At 37.3% G+C, this 19854-nt stretch overlaps 3 protein-coding genes across 4 annotated transcripts; 2 read left to right on the forward strand and 1 right to left on the reverse strand.

The window, feature by feature from the left end:
* The first annotated feature begins 13 nt into the window (after positions 1–13).
* On the forward strand, positions 14–2408 carry LOC138028444 (sorting nexin-24-like). Its single transcript, XM_068875986.1, has one exon. The coding sequence runs from the start codon at positions 94–96 to the stop codon at positions 643–645; it is 552 nt and encodes a 183-aa protein (XP_068732087.1). The 5' UTR covers positions 14–93; the 3' UTR covers positions 646–2408.
* A 1208-nt stretch (positions 2409–3616) lies between these two features.
* LOC138030255 (spliceosome-associated protein CWC15 homolog) lies at positions 3617–7330 on the forward strand. The gene is made up of 6 exons (XM_068878156.1): positions 3617–3864; positions 4846–5064; positions 5245–5326; positions 5951–6051; positions 6245–6302; positions 6397–7330. Exons 1-6 carry the CDS (start codon positions 3734–3736, stop codon positions 6466–6468), a joined length of 663 nt encoding a protein of 220 aa, XP_068734257.1. The 5' UTR covers positions 3617–3733; the 3' UTR covers positions 6469–7330.
* A 987-nt stretch (positions 7331–8317) lies between these two features.
* On the reverse strand, positions 8318–18416 carry LOC138030254 (PABIR family member 2-like). 2 transcript variants are annotated; one of them, XR_011128053.1, is made up of 10 exons: positions 18214–18405; positions 18066–18101; positions 17835–17878; positions 17443–17482; positions 15770–15877; positions 15181–15254; positions 13546–13604; positions 12177–12566; positions 11997–12054; positions 11029–11164 (listed from the first exon to the last, which is right to left on the reverse strand). XR_011128053.1 is itself a non-coding variant. In XM_068878155.1 (9 exons), the coding sequence occupies exons 1-8, from the start codon at positions 18391–18393 to the stop codon at positions 12196–12198; spliced, it is 912 nt and encodes a 303-aa protein (XP_068734256.1). In that variant the 5' UTR covers positions 18394–18416; the 3' UTR covers positions 8318–11164; positions 12177–12195. The 2 variants fall into 2 exon arrangements, 1 of the variants encoding a protein (XP_068734256.1); XM_068878155.1 differs by lacking the exon at positions 11997–12054 and having other exon boundaries at positions 8318–11164; positions 18214–18416.
* Positions 18417–19854: the final 1438 nt, after the last annotated feature.

The following is a 19854-nucleotide window of genomic DNA, read 5'->3' on the forward strand; positions in this document are numbered from 1 at the left end:
CAATAAAGTATGCTTCAGTGATTTGCTGCATTGTTAAGGTCCGAGTTTCAGTTTGTAACTCATTTACTATGACGAGGAATCTGTGTTTAAGCCATGATTTCTGTATCTATTCCTTCATTTAGAAAAGTCAGAGAAGAAGGGTTCTTCGTTTACGAAATCCACGTCACGAAACCTACAGGACGCCAGTTGATAGTGGAGAGGCGTTTCCAAGAGTTCTACGAATTTCATAAGCAAATCGGAAAAACAGTAACCAATCCTCCACATTTTCCATCAAGAAAACTACCAAAGCCGCTTAACACAAATCCGAGGTTCTTGGAATCAAGGAGGGCAGCTTTAGAAAAGTACTTGAGAGATCTTTTACGGCTAATAAATGTAACCGAAGTTCACGACCATTTAACCGGATTTCTGGACACTCCACTACCTCCAGGATCTCAAAACTTAAATTTGTCAAGGACAAGCTCGATTGATGACTTAGATGGATATGGTTATCAAGGACCAACACTGAGTCATCAGCCCTTAGTGTGTTATATGGATGATCCTTTTAAAGATTGTAAGGACAGCACAAATCCTCTGCCCAGTATTGTTCTGCAGGGCACTTTAGAAGCGCTTTATGGCACGTTCAAATGTGACCAGCAAGATTCTTAAGGACTGACACCATATCGAATACCAGGGCCACGTTTGCAGATATACTTTTTTCAACAATGATATTATGTAAAGATTACTCACCCATTCCATACGACCCACTGCAAAAATTATAGGATCATAATAATTATTGAGGGTAGCATCTTAAGACGTTTTCGAAAATTCGTATCTTCTGCAAAGAGCTATGAAGTTGATTCCTTTATTTTTTGTATTTTTTGTTTTTGTTTTTTGGTTTCTGTACCCATTCATTTTTATGACTGGGCATAATACACATACATACATATCTATTAATCCTTTGAGTGAGAGACACTATACAGGATGCATGATAAAGCATATGAAAATTTTGTGTCTAACAGAACTCAAAAGATAAACCAGGTGACTCCAGAGTGGATCAAACACCAAAATATAATTGTCATCATTTTCCCAATCCGTTTTATAAGCAGTGAATATTCACGTCACAAGCAAACTTTTTTGCCTGCTTTTATAATGAGAAGCTTTTTTGTCTTACTCACACAAATGGACACTTTTATTATTCATCTCAACTAGTTTCTTTCTTAATTCTTAACTCTCTTTTTTTAGTGTTAAGCATTGTTTTTTTTTTTAATTTTAATTCAAAACTCCAAAATGTTTAATAACAATTTCCTTTTTCACTAAACTAATCAAGTAACTTGAGATCATGCTAAAAGAGATGTTGCAGAAGGGTGAAATAATGATTTTTGTGATCCCAATATACTTATAATTATTGCATTATTTACTTTTTGCCAAAAAATCATGAAGTATCAAAATTAATGTACAAAATCTGTACAATTCAGGCAGTATTACATTTGTTTTTTATTGACCAATAGTTAAAAAATCTGTTAGAAATTTACCAAAACATCTCAAGTACCTAATCTAGCTGCCTATTTTTAATTATTTATTTAAAAGTACAGAGTAATTCCTACTTAAGTATACAGACATTACAATAAAAGGTCTTCTTTACAAGTATACAGAACCACTCACACAAAATTGTCAATATTACAGCACCAGTAACTAGGCCAAAGGAAAAAATTAAAATTCCAACTTACCCATTGGACAAGCAAAGTTCAAGACCCACGTGCTCAAGAGGTTCCTACAGTTTCCTAAGTTCACTAATTTTGCATATCTTAGAAAAAGATCTTGACATGTTTTCACTTGGTTGAAAGGGTGCTTGACTGGTGGGCAAGTGGTTAATCCATTGACTCCAAAACCATCCCCGTTTGATGGGTAAAATTGTCTGACGTCAGACAGAGTAAAGAAAATTGAGTTTCATTCCTAAGAGTCAGTGGGTTAAACATTAAAGATGCAGGTACTTGCCTAAACAATAACATTATTTACTTTTACCAGATGACCAGAAAGGGGTCGACTTGAAACCTGGCCACTATTACCGAAGCTGCATTTATAAAATTTAGTATGGGGAAGTGGACGTGTAATCTTTGGTATTAAATGTATAAGTATGAGTTACAGTCATTATTTATTGGTGAAGGATTGAATATATCTTGCATGCCCAAAAATGATGCTACAGTTGAAACCTATTTATCAATAATTATTGTTGGGTCGAGCATGTGTTTATGACTCTTTATGAAATTATTGATTCAATCACTATTAATTTACGAGCTGGAATAACCTGTCAGCTAACTTGTGCCATTCTAAACATGTAAAATTTCAAGGAAAGAATTTCATAACACTGTAAATTTAAATTTAGTTACTCCTTTTAAGAAAATCAATTAAATCACTTGTTTGTAATTTTATCACCATTGTCTTGTGTTTTAATTTACCATTCTATTTCTCAATTTTCTATACTATTATGTATGACCTCAATGAGTAAAGGTTTTTATATCTGGATTTCTTGACAGGCTGAATGTTCTGAGAATCACTCACGATTCACTTGGTTGGGCCACAGGTAACCCAGGCTCACTGTGTGCGTCACGTAGGTATTAAAATATAGAGAACATATGAGGCGAAGTTTAGGTCTGAAAATTTGCTAGTAAATGGTAATAAAAATCGATAAAACTTATCATGTGGTGAGCTGTTGTTGTCTTTAATACGTACACGAAGTTTCGGGGAAAATGGTCCCCGTTCACCTTCCTTCATAATATAGTGACAAGGTAGGAGACGGAAGCCAGCTTATGGACTCCGATCGACCCAAAACAAGCACGATTTTTTCCGCGAAAATCAAATCCAGTCGCTAAATAAACACGCCAGGTTCGTGGAATAGGAATTTCTCTAAACTATGAATCCACTGAAGCATCTCCAGGTAGCAACGCGGAGCCACCAGACTCCGTAAAACTTGTAAGTTAACCTGCTAAAATGGCGGCCTTCTGGAGGGAGGGGAGTCCCAAATTGCTAAAAACAAAACTCACTGAGCAATTTGGGACTCCCCTCCCTCGAGGGAGACTTATTATACTCGTCACCAGGCGTCCAGAGTTCAGTGCCATTTTTGAATTGGGCACTTCGTACGTGAGTACCACGCTTTCTGGCCGCCATTTTAGTAGGTTAACTTACAAGTTTTACGGAGTCTGGTGGCTCCGCGTTGCTACCTGGAGATGCTTCAGTGGATTCATGGTTTAGAGAAATTCCTATTCCACGAACCTGGCGTGTTTATTTAGCGACTAAATTTGATTTTCGCGGAAAAAATCGTGCTTGTTTTGGGTCGATCGGAGTCCATAAGCTGGCTTCCGTCTCCTACCTTGTCACTATATTATGAAGGAAGGTGAACGGGGACCATTTTCCCCGAAACTTCGTGTACGTATTAAAGACAACAACAGCTCACCACGTGATAAGTTTTATCGATTTTTATCACCATTTACTAGCAAATTTTCAGACCTAAACTTCGCCTCATATGTTCTCTATATTTTAATACCTACGTGACGCACACAGTGAGCCTGGGTTACCTGTGGTTGGGCCTCCTGATAAACGTTTACACTTCAAAGATCCGTAAACAACGTAGTTACTCTCAAAATCTTTGGTTAGCGGTGGTGGAACAATCGACGCCATTTTGTCGAACTGTGTCCTAGGTCTGTCCTGGGTCGCGAAGAACTTCCTGAATAGGTAGAGTTGGTAGAAGTGTAAAGAAATGACTACAGCGGCTAGGCCAACATGGGACACTGCAAAAGGTGGCCGAGGGAAAGGGGAAGGAGATCTATCAGCATTATCAAAACAGTACTCAAGTCGCGATCTGCCGTCACATACAAAGCTCAAACACAGGTACATGACGTGAATTTCAGATTAATTTTAGGAAAAACGTCTAATTGTTTCCTGCATATTCTTTCTATAGTTTTTTCTATTTTGGATGTATATCTCGGGAAACTTCAAATCTTAGGTTATACATGTAAATTCTTTAGAGATATTCACTGCTCACTACAAAACAGTGACATCATTGACATCGAATTTCAGTTGAGCATATTCTGCTTCATGAGCTGGTCCTTCAGTCCACTTTTCAAGAGATAAAAGACTCTCGACAAAATTTTCTCGTTTGAAAGCTGAACTGACGCCTTACTGGAGCCAGACAAGTAGCCAGACGTAATTGAGACAAACTTGTGTGGGCTCACATACATGTATAATTTAGTTAATTTTGCTACAGTTCAGCGTTTTCATCTTCCAAGAAAGTCTCTCCTGTTCAACTGTTTGATTTACATCATGTACATGTTCCAGCACTCAGAAAGGTCCCTTTTTGGCTTATGGCTGTTTCTGCTTATGTAGGTGGCCTCATACAGCGTTAAGCCTTTTTATAGACATCACTGCCGAGTCGGCCACTTCTGCTGAAGAGAACAGGACAGCCACAACACCAGGGACTACATCCCCTACTCTTATCGGATAGTGTGTGGGTTTTTTAACGTCCCACAGGGAACTTATTAACATAGAAGGTATTTGTGAGACGGGGACTACAGTTTATAGTCCTTATCCGAGAAGACTTGAAAGTCTAACCATTTGCAGATGAAATTACAAAGGCAGCACTTTCTCCTCAGCTATTTTAAGATCCTGAGTGTTCATCCGGCTGGGGTTCGAACCCGCGACCTCCCGCATGACAGCCCAATGCTCAACCAACTGAGCCACCAGTATCCCTTTGGAAAGTATTGACAATGATAAAGTTGACAATAAAAATGACACTATAAAAGGATATCAGTTCACAGTTACTGTAATTGCAATTGCCTTTGTAAACTGTAACTTGAGTACGTGTTCTTGCAGACAAATAGGACAAGACACTGCTGAGGAACTGAGGAGCAAAGACTTCCGTAAGGATTTGGAAGAACGTGAACGACAAGCAGCCCGTGAAAGAGTAAAGGAAAAGGGAAGTCGATCTAGTACTGAACAACCAAAAAGGCCTCGCTTAGATCAACCACCTCCATCTAATCTGGATGCAGATGATCCTGTTGAGGATGATGAGGATGACGACTCTGAAGAAAGGTATAGTACTTTTTATTATTTTGATAATGCAGTATGGTACATGTACCATTTGTAAGCAAACATTTTTTGTTAATTCAGCCCAGTCACATTCATTAAACTTATGTAAAAACAAAAGCATGCACATGCTCACACATTCTTAGTTTCCTACAAATGTATACTGCATTTTTTATGGAATTCTAGTGATGATGAAGATGACACTGCGGAACTTCTGGCTGAGCTACAAAGAATAAAGAAAGAGCGAGCACAAGAGGAAGCTAGAAAGGTAAAAATATGGCTTCCCTTTAAGACTTACAGTAAACTTACTTTAGGAATGGAAAAGTGTTTTTTTGCTATCTTTTATTTTTGACAGTAGGGTGTCTGCTAATAGCAATACTTGAAGGTATATTGGTAGCATACTTGTGGCAATTAATCATTCTCTTACATACTGTACAACCTTTAACAGAAGTCAGCTTGGGTACTGTTTATTGCTAAATATTTGGACCAGAGGTGAGGACAGCAATTGTTTTGAGAGAGATTTGAGACTGAATAAGTTATGTGATGCTTGACTTTCATCACTCACTTCCACCTCTTAAAATCAGGAGAAACCAAACCTAGAAACAAAAATGCCAAAGCAATAAATGGAAGAAAACAACATGAATAAAAACAGTACATACCCTATTATTTTATGATTAATATGATTTAACCCTTTCACTCCCAAGAGTGACACTTACAGATTTTACTCTGTCTAACGCCAGACGATTTTACTTGTCAATGGGGAACCTCACGGGGGTGAAAGGGTTAAACCAAAAAATCTTTCCTGGTTTTAACATCAATTTAAACCATCAAGTTAATGGCCAACTGACTTTAACCTTAATTAACTTACAACATGTATTATCGTTTTATTCAGGAAAAAGAGAAAAAAGAGGAAGATGAGAGAATACGAATGGAAAATATAATGACTGGAAACCCTTTACTCAACACTCAGAATAATTTTAAAGTGAAGAGACGGTATGCAACATCATCTTTGTAATAACTACAGTACAGATAAAATCTGAACTTTTCACAAAGAATTTCTTGGTGAAAAGCCCATAGGTTTTACAAACTAAATAATATAACATCACAAGCTTTACTCTGTAAGATTTTGTTCTGTCTTTCAAGCAGACATGATTGCTTACATGTAGATGTTTTATGATTTTATAAGGTGGGATGATGATGTTGTTTTCAAGAACTGTGCAAAAGGAGAAGAAGAGAAAAAGAAGGTATAACTGTAAGCTACTTCTTGAGTTAAAAAAGTATGGACCAACGTGGAAAGTCAGTGTTATCAACATTGTCATTTATTTTCTTCTTTTCTAGGGGCAGCACTTTATCAATGATACCCTTCGGTCAGAATTCCATAAAAAATTTATGGAAAAATATGTCAAATGAACACAAGGAGTGATATTAGGCAACTCGGCTTCCACACGAACATGTACAGTATCTGGTCTGCAGAAAGATGTTCCTGCGACAAGGGGAGGAAAATCCAAGACGTTCACTCACCTACGCAAGACTTGTGCTGTGTTATAGTGACGTTTAATTAATTTAATTTTAATTCAATGGCTTTCATTATTTCACTTTTTTTTAAGATTAAAGCCTTTTGTGCAACCATTTTTATTTGGGGGCAGGGGGTAGGATGTCAAAAAAGCTACTTGGTCTCTTAGGTTAGGAAGATCAGCATTTTCTGCAAAACTTGCCAATCTTCATCTCACGGATACACGGTAAAATAAATTCAATTTAACCGTAAATGCCCAGTGATTAATCATCTTTGTATTTCTCAGTCTTGATTTCTTTGAAAGTTGGAGCAATAGTCTTCTCTGTTTTTCTTTGTTGATATGGTAAAAGCACACATAAGCAGCTTGTACTGTTTGGGTGGATTTTTGAAATGTATATAAACTTGGAAGGCTGCTGGTGGTACGATGCCTTTGAAGGGACAGTAGACAAGAGAAAAAAAGATCTTTTAGACCTTATATCCGTGCTTTGAAAATTTAATTGTTTCCTTACCACTATAGTCGCAATGTAGTGCACATTCCAAAGTAGTCCTTTAATGATTCATTGATTACTGTAGACACAAAATCACCTGATCAATCTGTAGCACAACAACTGACAACGTTACGCATGAACTTATTGCACCGTCACTTATAGCTGTTGTGAAATCTCCGATTGCACCATTAGTCGTATGGTCTTAAATAATCTGGAACTTTCTTCGGGATATGTATTGGTATGAACGATACAATAATAACACTATTCACAACTTACAGCTTTCTTTCTTAAAAGTCACAATTAAATTTAATTCGTTTTTTTTACACAAGTAAAGGGCTAGCAAAGTAGTCATAATTCAAGAATTACGTTATCCACAGCTATCTTTAGTACGGTGGTTATTTCCCTACCAATGACGTAATCCTTGCAAGTTCTGACATGTTCTTTGCTTGGCTTTATTTACTTTCCCCCTCCCATCTGATCTCTAAACTCACTTCAATAAAACAGTGCCCCAATTCACTTCCCTTGTCTAAGAATGCGAAAAGTACTGGGAAAATTCTAGTTATGACAGTCGCTCCTGGCGAGATAAAAGTTCAAAACAAGGACGGTCTTCTTCAACAAGCTGCCCAAGAGAAAGTTGCAACATCGACACATTCCATGAATGATGTAATGGTTTTTTATGTATTCAATACTTGCTTCAATAGCACAAAAAGGCAATATATTTTGTACTAAAGAAAAAGTAGAATATTCAGAAAATTTTAAGTACATTAATGTTTTAACAGCTTTTGGTAAATAAGTACCATAAGTTGCGTGATTTGCAGTCCCACTGACCATATAGTCGAGTGGAAGTTTGGGTCTGCCCACCGAAAAAACTAAAAAAAAAAACATAAAAAACGTGCAGAGCAAGGACAGCGCGGTTAATAATGAAAATTCTGGGATAGAAGACCACATTAAGGGGTGGGAAAAGGCAACAGTTCACTTCTTCTAGGACAGACCTCTCCCCAAATGGGCTTTTCAGGGCCAATGAAATAACAACAACAACAACAACAACTGTTAAGAATTCCAACTGGCCAGAGGGAAACCCACGAGTGGTCAGAATGGTTCTTGAACCCTGGATATCTGGATGACAAGGCACCCTACCACTGGGTTGCACTGCCTCCTACTAATGCTTGAAAGACCCATCTTACATAGTCAAAATAATGGTGCTTGAATTATAAAGAGAAGAGACAACACAAACAAAATACTTTGACCAAGAGGAATATCTGTTGTAATAATTTATTGACAATATGTACAAAATGATAAATTACACATATTTCTATTTTTGATACACCTTCTAACACTCGCCAGATTGAAGCTTATTTGTTCATGTGGTACTGTACCTAAAAATACTAGTGACCTTCAGACTGGAGTACGAGAATGGCTATGAGTACAACTTTTCTTTACTGGGCATTACACTTAAAGAACAAAAAGTTTAAACATATGCATGCTCAGAACTGAAAACTTGTACTCATAGTCGTCTTTGTACTCCAATCCGAAGGTTGCCACTATCTTGATGATGGAGACGTGAAATAAATCACTTCTTCAATGATTTTCCTTTTTCTGACCTTCACTTTCAATGCAAAAACATACTACTGTCTTATGAGGAGTCCATGAATTGATGGCTCTTGGATAGGCCAACATACCAAACGTTTCATGGCTTTAACCTAAAGTTGGGGGTCTAAGAATGGGACAACTCAGCTTTGATTCAGGTTCTGAATTATCGATGAGCTAAATGTAAAATATTTTCATGAAAACATAATTATTTTGGATGTAATTTCAACGATAGAACTTGCTGAATCAAGTGCACAAAAAAATGCAACAATGCAAACTACAACAATAATATTATAGCTTTTTAAGTGACAACTGGCATTACACAAACTGATAATAATAATAATACTCATCGCCATCATCTAGTGCCATATTTGATAATATATAATATACATTCAGTGATCACTATTCTAACTACCAGTAGTCCCTACATACACATAGTATACCAGCATTTATGAATGAGTAATGAAGAAATGTGTGCTGCATTCCTCTCAACTGTCCATGAAAAGAATCATAGTTGTAACATGAGCACGGTGATAAAGATTTTTAACAATTTTGTAAAGCTATTTTTGCTTCTTCAAAGACCGAATGTTTCGAAGAAGGTCACATGCATGTTCTTTTTGTAACATAAATTCTCTTGATTACTGTTCACGCATTTAGTAAAATGTCAGCTACCAGCATTCAGGACTATTTAAAATTATCATCCTGGTTGTTGTAGTGCTCAAAATGCCTGAGAAACAAAAATAATTATGATGCAATTTTTCCATGTGAGAGCCAGAAGACACCTTGTACATGTAGTTTTATCTTGCATCAATAATGCCAAATTTTAAAGTAAGACCAGGAATTCTGCCTCTTAACTTAAACATAAAAACCATAATAAAGATCTCCATCAGTCCTATACCACTTATTAACTGAGAGTGAGGTCATTACAGGGAAATCTCAGACCGAGGCCTTGATGTATTGACCGAGCAATAGCGAGGTCAATACATCAAGGCCTCGGTCTGAGATTTTCCTGTAATGACCGAACAGACAAGGCTAGTAAGTTATTTATTATATGGCCTTTTTTTGCTCAGTTTTGGCCTTTGGATAATAAAACTCGCTCTCGCTGTGGCTCTCTTTGCCGCTCATACTAAAGAAGTATCTGTATGCTAGTTTTTCTTTCAGTTATTGAAAATATATAGTTGTACTTTTTCCATATTTTTTGTTGTTTTTGCCCATGCACTCGTAGCTTTTAGTCTCAACTCAAAAGACCTGTCAAGCCAAGGAAATATTTCATAATGCCCAGTCATTACAAGAAAATCTTGCCCGCTCAGCAGCCAATCAGAGCACGTGTACTATTGTAGCCATAGAATAAAAACCAATCCAGAAGAAGAAGAAAATATGTCTTTGAACATTAACATGTAATTCATCAACTGAAGGGATACAAGTATCCAGGTTGTCATTGACTTAAAATTTTTCTACCTTAGTTTGTTGATTCATGGCAAATCTGCTCTTAACATCTGCAAAAAAGTGTCATGGTCATGCACGAAAAATGAAAGGAAGATGATGAAGAGGCCAAAGTTCTCCATCAGTTTTTATCCTTTTCCCTAAACTTTTTGCAGACTATCTACAATAGTTCTTTGCAGCAATTATGGATTTTTAATTGTTTTTATAAAAATATGACAGTGATTTCACAGAAAATTGTTTTATGGTAAAAATGCATACTTCTCCCTATAATCTAAGCTTTACCTAAATTGTTACCCTCCACTGCTTTGAGCTCCACATTCTGTACATGGTTACAACATATTGAAAACAAGATGAAATACAGTAGTAAAAGCTCTATCTAACTCCCTTTTAATTAAATAAATTTGATTTAAAAGAGCCACAAACAAATCAAAAATAAACAAACATCCACCTCAGGGCTCTTTTGTCATGCAATACTTTCTAAAGGATTGTGCGACAAAACAAAAGATGGTTTGTACAACAGACACTGACGCCAAATAAAGATGCAAAACTGTGCAATCAAATTCAGTAAGTGCAAACATGAAAGACAAATGCCAACATTTCACTAAGTGCTACATGTAGCACAGCACTCTTCCCAACCTTGGAAAAAATTTTCTCTAACATGCAGGCCCCAGTAGTTCAAAAGGTGGATGAATCACTATCCATTGGTTTCTCTATGACTTATCCACTGGATAGTCATTTATCCGGCAGATAGCGCTATCCATCGTTTGAACAACTGGGGCCAGCTAGCTGAGCTATAAAAACTAGTTGCTACATGAAATTATTGATGAAGATGACTGAATTAGAACAAAGACTTACTTTAATCTTGAATGTGATTATTTTAGATGCCTCTTAAATTTTAAGAATGGAGCAAACTAGCTAGGTTTTGTTTGAAAACTGTTCTGTCATATAGTATTTACAATAATATGCAGCATTTAAATTATAATATTTAACTATCTAAGATATGTCACAATGAAAAAGGTTACTTGAATCTTCTTTAAAAAACCACTGGGACACATCTGCTGTTAGAAAAATAAACCTGTGGAAAAAAATTACACCATAAGATGAAATTGGCTTTAACTCAATGTTGTACCTGAATTCGAATCTCCTAAGGTTAAGATTCTTTGTGTTTTGTACGTGTATTTGCATTCTAATGAACCATAATAATTATTTCACATTTAAATGGAAATATCTGGAACAAAACGTTTCATTCCCAAAGGGGACAGCTATTCTTAGAGTTGTTTTCATAGAGTTATGTCGGAGAGTTAGAGTTAAGTTTCCAAAATCCTGAATTCAAGATTTTGGAAGCCAACATTCATAAAAGCTAAACTTTTCTTTAGGCCTAATTAGGCCTAAGGTTAGCTTTTATGCATGTTTAGGATACTTTTTCTATTTATAAATTCAGGATTTAGGCCTTCCAAAATCTTGAATTCAGGATTTTGGAAACTTAAAACTCTAACTCTACGACATAACTCTATGAAAATAACTCTACTGCTAGTCAACCTCATTCATAAAGGGTTTGAATTGGGTACAACACTGAGTTTCCAGTTAGGTGTATTATTCACAGTTTTCCAGAAATGTTCATTCATTTTTTTAAATTACCAACTAACACTGATCAGAGAGAAAGTCTAATCTTGCCAGGGTTGTAGCTAGTATGAAGCAATCCAAGGAGCTTGCCTCAGTCATTTCTTTCCTGATTTTTTTTAATAAGGCAAGATCCCAGTGCTGTCTTGAAATGTAGGCATCAACACCCTAAATACCTACGAAGAAGATTTAAACATGGGCAATGCCTCAGTCATAATTTTTTTCTGGCTACGACCATGCTTGCATAGTAAATAGTTTAATAGCTTAAGCCACAAAAAAGGGCCAACCTAACATCTTTGGCATTAATTCACAGTTCTTTCTGCTTTTGACAAATCAAAAAAATATCTGGAAGAGAAAAAAAAAATAAGCAAAAAGGATAACTTTCATTTGCAGGTTTCAGATTTTGGCCTGTTTGAATAAAATTGAAGTTTCCTTGTAAAGTATCATGCATGTGTGGATCATCTTACCTCTACTTAAAAGTGTTCATCAATCTCTCACAGGTGCGAAGGTGAAACAGGAGGGTGAATTGCCTAGTGCTCTGGGGTGATTTTGAGTAGTTGATGGGCCAGCAAGAGGTGATCTTGGAGGTGTAAATTTTGAACGATACCCAGGAAAGGGAAGTCTAGGAACCTCTCCAAGGAGAAGGGGTGTCATGTTCAGCGATGATGATGATGATGACAATGATGATGAATCTGATGCAGAAGAGTTGTGGGGATCTTCATTTACAAGATTATTATCATCATCAAAATTAAGGTGTGTTGATTCACATGGGATATCAGGCGAAATGTTAACAGGGGAAACATCACAGAGGCGCTTCAATGGGCTGACACCAGGCTCAACTAAGCCCTCAGATGGACCTGACAGAAAAAAAATCAATTAAAAACAGTTTAAAAACTTCAAGTTTTGGGCATAATTTTATTGTGAGTGACAGAGGATAGATGGCATTGTGGTGAGAAGACAGGCCCCTTGCTTGCGAGCAGCATTTGCGCAGTGGTTAAAGAACATCCACAGATGTTTCCTACTCTGTTCCAAGAGGTTTTTTCTTTGAGGTAAATGTGCTTTGGCTTTCGCTTCTCCTCAAAAACCATATTTAACAATTATTCTATGAAAGCACGCTGGATATGAAATGATAGATAACCAACAAGGCACATAGCGCCGAGTTGGTTATAATCATTTTATATTCAGCAAGCCCAGGCGAGTAGAATAGTAATAATTATTGTTCTATTCAAAACTCAATGATCATCAACTCTTCTTTGGTGTTCCCGGGGGCAGTATTGTCGACTAAAGCATTGATTTCTGCCTCGGTCAATTCCAGTGCAAAGCAGCTTTTGTTGGTGAAAGGTTTTCAGGTCACTTTATTGCTGATGCGTTCTTTGACCATATTAGGTACAGCATGTATATGAACTGATAGCCTGTCTCTGGCGAGCCAATGGAAATGCTGGAAATCTGATATCTGTAGTTTAGTTTTAAATAATAAAAAAAATTATTATTAACTGCTGACTGACTGGCTCAGTTGGTTGAGTATCAGACTACTGTACAGGACGTCACTGATTTGAACCCCAACTGGATCAACATTCAGGGTCTTAAAATAACTCCGGAGAAAGCCCTGCTTTTGCAATGACACCTGCAAATGGTTGGACTTTCAAGTCTTCTTGGATAAGGACTATAAATTGTAGACTCCGTCTCACAGCCCTTCCTGTTAATAACACGAGATGGGAAATAACCCACACAATATCAGTTGGAGCTTTGCTGTGCCGTGTGACCCTCACAAACTCAAAACTCAATTAAGAAGGAAAGAAAGAAAGAAAGTAACTTCTTACAGTATTTGTGACTTACATTTTCTTTTTAACAATAAACTACTTGGTCGTAGACAAACAGGACTCAGACTTCTGCGCCTACAAGGAATGACAGCCAGCCATTACATAAAGCATAATTTATACATTCCCAGTAAAGCACAACATATTCTACAAATATCAATTTGGTTTTTTAGAAAGGGCTTCTCTACTCAGCAAGAAATTACTGATACTCTCAACATGGCCATAGATAATAAACTAATTATGGTTACAATCGTAAGATATTGCTCTCCAAGCTCTATGCTTATGGAATCTGCGGAATTCCTTATAAATGGCTTGAAAGTTTTTTACACCAGCGCACAAACTGATAATACTAGATCATGAACCATAGTCTGTGGAATACGTCAAGGCTCTACTATTTTTACTTTATATCAATGATCTCCCAAATTCCTACAGACCTGTAAACTCTCCTTTTGAATAATTGCTGATGATAGTAATCCTCATTTCTCTAAATTGGGAATCTCAGATTCCATGTGTTCACAGAAAATTAGCAAAGAATATAGAAATAGTTCATAAACTATGGAACTATGTTGACTTGAATGTCCTCAAACAAGCGCATTACACCCTACATACCCTTACCAAACTTGTGTTATTATGATTTGGGGGCACTACCTGTAAGACCAAACTTTTAAAGACACAGACAAAACAAACCCAGTGTGTAAGGTCTCCATTCTTTGCTCATAACAGGGAAAACAATAGAACTAACTCTAACTTATTTGAAATCTTAGAACTAAAAAGATAGCACTTCTTGCTCAAAAAATTCCAACTGCTCTCTCTCTCTCTGGTGCCCTTATATCAGCATCAGAGATTCATTCCCATAATACAAGATATGCCTCAAATAAAAATTATTTTTAAGGTATCAGTACATCAACGAAATACAACCAAGAAACATTCTCGTTCTCAGCATTCAAAGTCTGGGAATCGATTCCTGTTAATCTAATAAACTCATCATAATTATTAACCCATTGACTCCTCAGAGTGAGACTTTATTCTGTCTGATGTCAGAGGATTTTACTTGTCAACTGGGGCCAGTTTAGGGAGTCAATGGGTTAAAGTGCCTATCACCTCAAATCACATTTCCACTTTATTTATTCTCTGAAATCTTCCCCAATACATTGTGTTGTTTTTAGAACCTTTTGATTGAAATTTCACTTTTTTATTGCTTTGAAAGACGGGAAAAGTGGTCATACTTTCATCAATAACCAAGCAATGAAGGGGAATGGATTTGATACTGGGTCCACATCACAAATTAATTTGCATTGCTGTTTTTAAAGAACTTTCTCAATGCAAAGCAGTTTGTGACATCAATTCAGTATCAAACCCAATGCCCTTCATTGCTGGGTTATTGCTCAAAGTATGTCCGCTTTTTCCGTTTTTCAAAGCCTATAAAAGTTTTTTTTTCACTGTATCATATTAATTTCTTATATTTACTTTTTATTATAAGAGTTACTGGGTTAACTAGTGCAAGAATGTGTAAATAGAGGAATTATGTAATATAGTTGAAGGTGAAGCTGAAAGCCCCGGTTATCATTGTCTTGCACATTACAAAAAAGAAAAGATTGCATTAAAAATCACCATCAAGATGAATTTACAAGTGCTTGCTTTGCAAGCTACTTACGTTTGGAAAGTTAGTCGTGTTGGACTGGGTACTGGACTGGGAGTAAGGCTCCTTGCATTTCGACTAGAGACTCCCTGGCAAAAGATTGAAAACAAAACAACAAATAAAAATTACCATAAAAACTCCACTAAACTATAATTTATTATTCTTGGCTTTCTGTGGACAGGACAACCTGCGAGGAGATGGTATTCATTCTGCAGGTGTAAACACTGCTTAGCCTCAGCCCTGGACCCGGGGCTTAGAAGACTGAGTGTCTTCTGGAGGATAAGGGTGGTCCAAATGACTGAAGATGCCTGCATAATAATAACAACAACAATAACAATAATAATAAATAAATAATAATTGGTATAAAGCAGTTCCTAAAGTTCATGAAAAATAAAACTGATAATGGACCAAGTATATAATTTATATCTCATGCAAAGATACAAAATTATATCTTTAGGTTCTTTTTAAAGGAATAAACTAAGTTGCTGATCTAACAGTGGGAGAGAACTTCACAGCCTAGGTGCTATGATCAATAAAAGATCCCCACCCAAAAAAGTTTTGCAATTGAAGGACACCGACAAGTGACAATTTACTTAACACTTACTCTTTGACTGGGTGGTGACGAGGATGCCGACAAAGGGAAAGCATTCCTGTGCTCATCGAAAGAATTCCTTCTCTCCAACATTTGAATGTCACTATTCTTGTCATGATCCTGCAAGATAAATTACACAGACATAAACAAGTTAGTGAACTGTTCAACTTAACAAACTGATGCACTATAAAGTATAATAATTTACCTACTTAACAACATCTAGGTCCACTCAAAAACTATTTTCACTTTTACCCTGTCCCTCCTGAGAGATATATCTTATTAGATGTTTTGGTGTGTAGTATCGCTGAGTATTGTGACAAGTTGTGCTGTATTTTGATGAGCCCAATAGGGTGAGTCAAAATACAAACAACGAGTAGAAATACTCAGCGATACTACACACCAAAACATCAAATAAGCTATTTATTATCCACCTTTTTTTTGCACTAAATTTTTAGGGTTAGGGTTAGGGTAAACAACTGAGAATGTGTGACAAATTTGTGCGCACGGGACAATGTCAGCAACTAAACTAGTCAAACTGGTTCTCTACTGTACAATACCCAAGTGTACAGAGAACTAACTGGTTTTACGAGACATCTGGTTTGTCTCTTCTACTGGGCAAACCTGCCCAGAGGGAAGGAGCACGAACAGGACCGAGACAATATCGTGGAATATTTGTAATTGTTTCTTGCATTTTTTGTACAATAGCTAATACATACTGTATAACACCAGATGATTTAACTCATCAATGGGAGCTGGGTCAGGGGGTGATTGGGTTAATTAACAACTATTCACTGAAATGGAGGTGGCTAGTGGTGGTAAATACCGAGGTAAATATCCACGACTAGCTGCCACTATAGCCACTGATTAAGAATAATTATCCTAAAATGGCAAGATAATATAGCACAAAAAGATGATTTTCACTCATTTATTCCTGTAATGATTACAATGTTTCAGGTGCAAATCCCGCGTGAGTTGCTAACAGGTGAAAAGCAAAGGATATTCAGACTTTGGGTAGCCAATCAGAGCAGGCCTTCAGTACTATCCACTGTTTTAACATATACTAGAACTGACTAGGCACTTCTTGTTCAGCTAAGAGAAAGAAGATGCTATTTTTGAGACATAAAGTTCAAGACACCAAGATCAAGTTGTGCAAAACCCATTTAGCACCAATCATCATGTCAGAATAATCAATGTGCCATCTTGCCTGCCACATACACAAGAAGGTCTTCCACCTTTACTTTGGTATCTTAGGAAATGGTATCAGGGGACGTAAGAAGTGACATGACTATTGTTAAAAAATAAAATCACCGCAGAGTCCAATCTTTGATCAGTTGCACTCTGCTTACGATGTAAATAACTTGGATACAGCCTCTGATTCCTGGGCCCGGTTGTTCAAAGGCTGATTAACGCTAATCCCAGATTAAAAATTAACCAAGGAGTTCATTTCTCTATTCCCAAATGCTGTTCAACGCTGATATTCGGCAAAACTTTACATAAGAAGAAGTCAATCTTGAAAAACAAAAATAAGCAAAAGAAACTTTCACCAAAAAGTTGAAAACATTAAACAATAGTTTACGCTAATCCTGGATTAAGTTAATTTGCTTTCGAACAACTGGGCTCTGTACTGGTAAGTGACCAAAGGGTCTTCAAAACTCGAAAATATGACTCATTTCAGTGCAACTTACCAAGGTCCAGTCATTGATGGAATTTGAGAGAATAAGTTCACTACAAAAGGACAAAAAATAAATGATTGCTCAACTGCAATGTGGATAGCAATATATTTGAGTTTACCTCTGGGTACGACATTGGCACAATGTTCTATTTACACTTCCCTTGATCATTGTTATTTCGGTTGTTTCATAGTTGTAGTATGTGTTCAGTGTGTCCCACGGATTTACTGAGCTCGAGCAATAAAAGAATTACTTCCTTTGTAAGACTAAAAACGTTCATCATGGCTATCGCAAGATTGTGGTATACTCTGGTCGAACTGCCACGAATTTATATTGTGCTCAGCCCACATTTATGCAGATTGATAATTAACTTAAATAATGTTGGATTAAAACAGCTTAAAATCCACCTTTCAACTTGTCTTTCCCGACTTGCATCATCCATGCTTTCCTCCTATCGAACAAAAATGAAATGACAATGTACAACCTTTCGAGATCTCCTAAAAGGTACATTCGCTTCAGTAACCATTTGCTATGAGCTTGATAATAAAGTTCAAATTTGTGTACACTTCTAAAATTATTCATCATATATATAAGCTTGCAAACTTCGATAGAATAAGTAGTAAGAGTTATGCACATACCCTTTTGATCTGCTCAATTCTTGATGCCGGCGATCCCTAAAACAATGCATTCAGCAAAAGGTGGTAAGGGATCAGACACACAGAATGGAGTCTAAAGAAATAATTGACATTCGTTCGCGGAATTTTCATCATATTAATTACTACTCACCACATTCAAAGCCATTTGACTAGTTGAAAAGCGTCTTTGTCTCGCCGTTTGTATCGGTTGGAAGATAGGAATGGCCTCACTTATCCCTGCAGCACTTACATTAGGTGCTGAGTTAGATCTTCGCAGCGTATTAGAAGGTAAATGGCTTAAATCGTCCGTCTCCATTGCGTTAGCCGCCATATTCCTTTCGGCGCAAAAGTAGACCAAATGTAAGCGCGCAAGGGATTGTCCCGGTTCATCGTTTCCGCTTTTGGCCAGTCTCCGGAAGTAGACTAACTTGCTTCCGTCTCTGGAGAAAGTGGATATATCACCTGGCTTCTGAGGACTAAGGCTGGGTTCACACTTGGTGCCCGAACTAATGCCACGGAACTAATGAAAAAGTGCCCATTTCAGTGCCAGAGTACAAGGCCTCGACCTTGTACTCTGGCACAGTCACCGTGCCCGCATCCTGGCGTGAGTACTTGAGTACTAATTCTCAGGGAATTGAGCTTATGTTTCGGTGGAAAAACAAGGTTACTGATCACATGAGTGAAAACACTCTATTCCACCACCACTGTATTTAAAATCGTGAGGGTTGGAAAACCTCTACATCTACTAATACTTTTAAATGGCAGAATATAATATAAAATATATTAAACAACTAAAATTGAAAAGTGTGTATTTGTGTACCCCGTACATGTATTCCATTCGCAAAGAGTGGTGGCGGAATGCAAGATATTGTGGTTTGGTCTCTGTTGTGTGCCCCTTGTCACCTGGGTGGTGAAACTCCAATAAACTAGTTTCCCCACCCAAGTGGGTTCTATTCGTCACCATAGGGGACAAGTACTTTGATATATTTATTGCAAAGTCTCAGGGTTTTTTACGGAAGCAAAGAAGGTTTAAAAAAATATGAAAGAAGAATGAAACAAATCAAGCTTTCCTGATCTGCAAACATCAGTTAACAAAGAATTTGACAAACAGAATATTATCAAAGAGAGACAAAAGAAACCGCCCCAGGATTTTCGCAAAAACTCCATGGGAATTGGGTCTCCTTACAAGTTTAAAAGCCATAAATAAGTGAAATACGATCCGGTCATCCAGCAGTGAGTGTAATTCTGAGTAGGACTGTTTAGGATTGATTGACGTTTCAACCTGAGCGGAAGTCATCGACAGAGTGAAGTGATTTGTGTGACGTCAGTAGACAGCCTCCCACTCAGGCACTCTAAGGGATCCGTCACGCGTTCCTCCCCCACGAGCCTGGGGGTTGGGGGGGGGGGAGGGGGGGTGGAACGCGTGACGAATCCCTTAGAGAGTCTGAGTGGGAGGCTAGTCAGTGGATGGTCTAAACACTGGTTGTTGATGTGATTGGTCAACTAAGTTGTGATCATCATGATCAAGACTCAATTATGACGAGCTCAGGGTCCATAATTGTTTTTTTACTTATTACCTCGGCGGAGGTTGAACCTCCGCTAAGGTTATTATGATCGGTTAGACGAGAATTTAGTTCGCACCTCGAAGAGACGCAACGCGGGAAAAGGGTGTTAGCGATAATATTGGTTATGACATTCAATCAGTCATCAAGTGCATACTGTGAGAAACATTAAATCCCTTACACCGATGTAATCAAGACTGCTCTTAGGATACTGATACCACTTTTGTAGG

Source organism: Montipora capricornis, chromosome 13 (genome assembly GCF_036669925.1).
Source record: "Montipora capricornis isolate CH-2021 chromosome 13, ASM3666992v2, whole genome shotgun sequence".
Lineage (NCBI taxonomy): Eukaryota > Metazoa > Cnidaria > Anthozoa > Scleractinia > Acroporidae > Montipora > Montipora capricornis.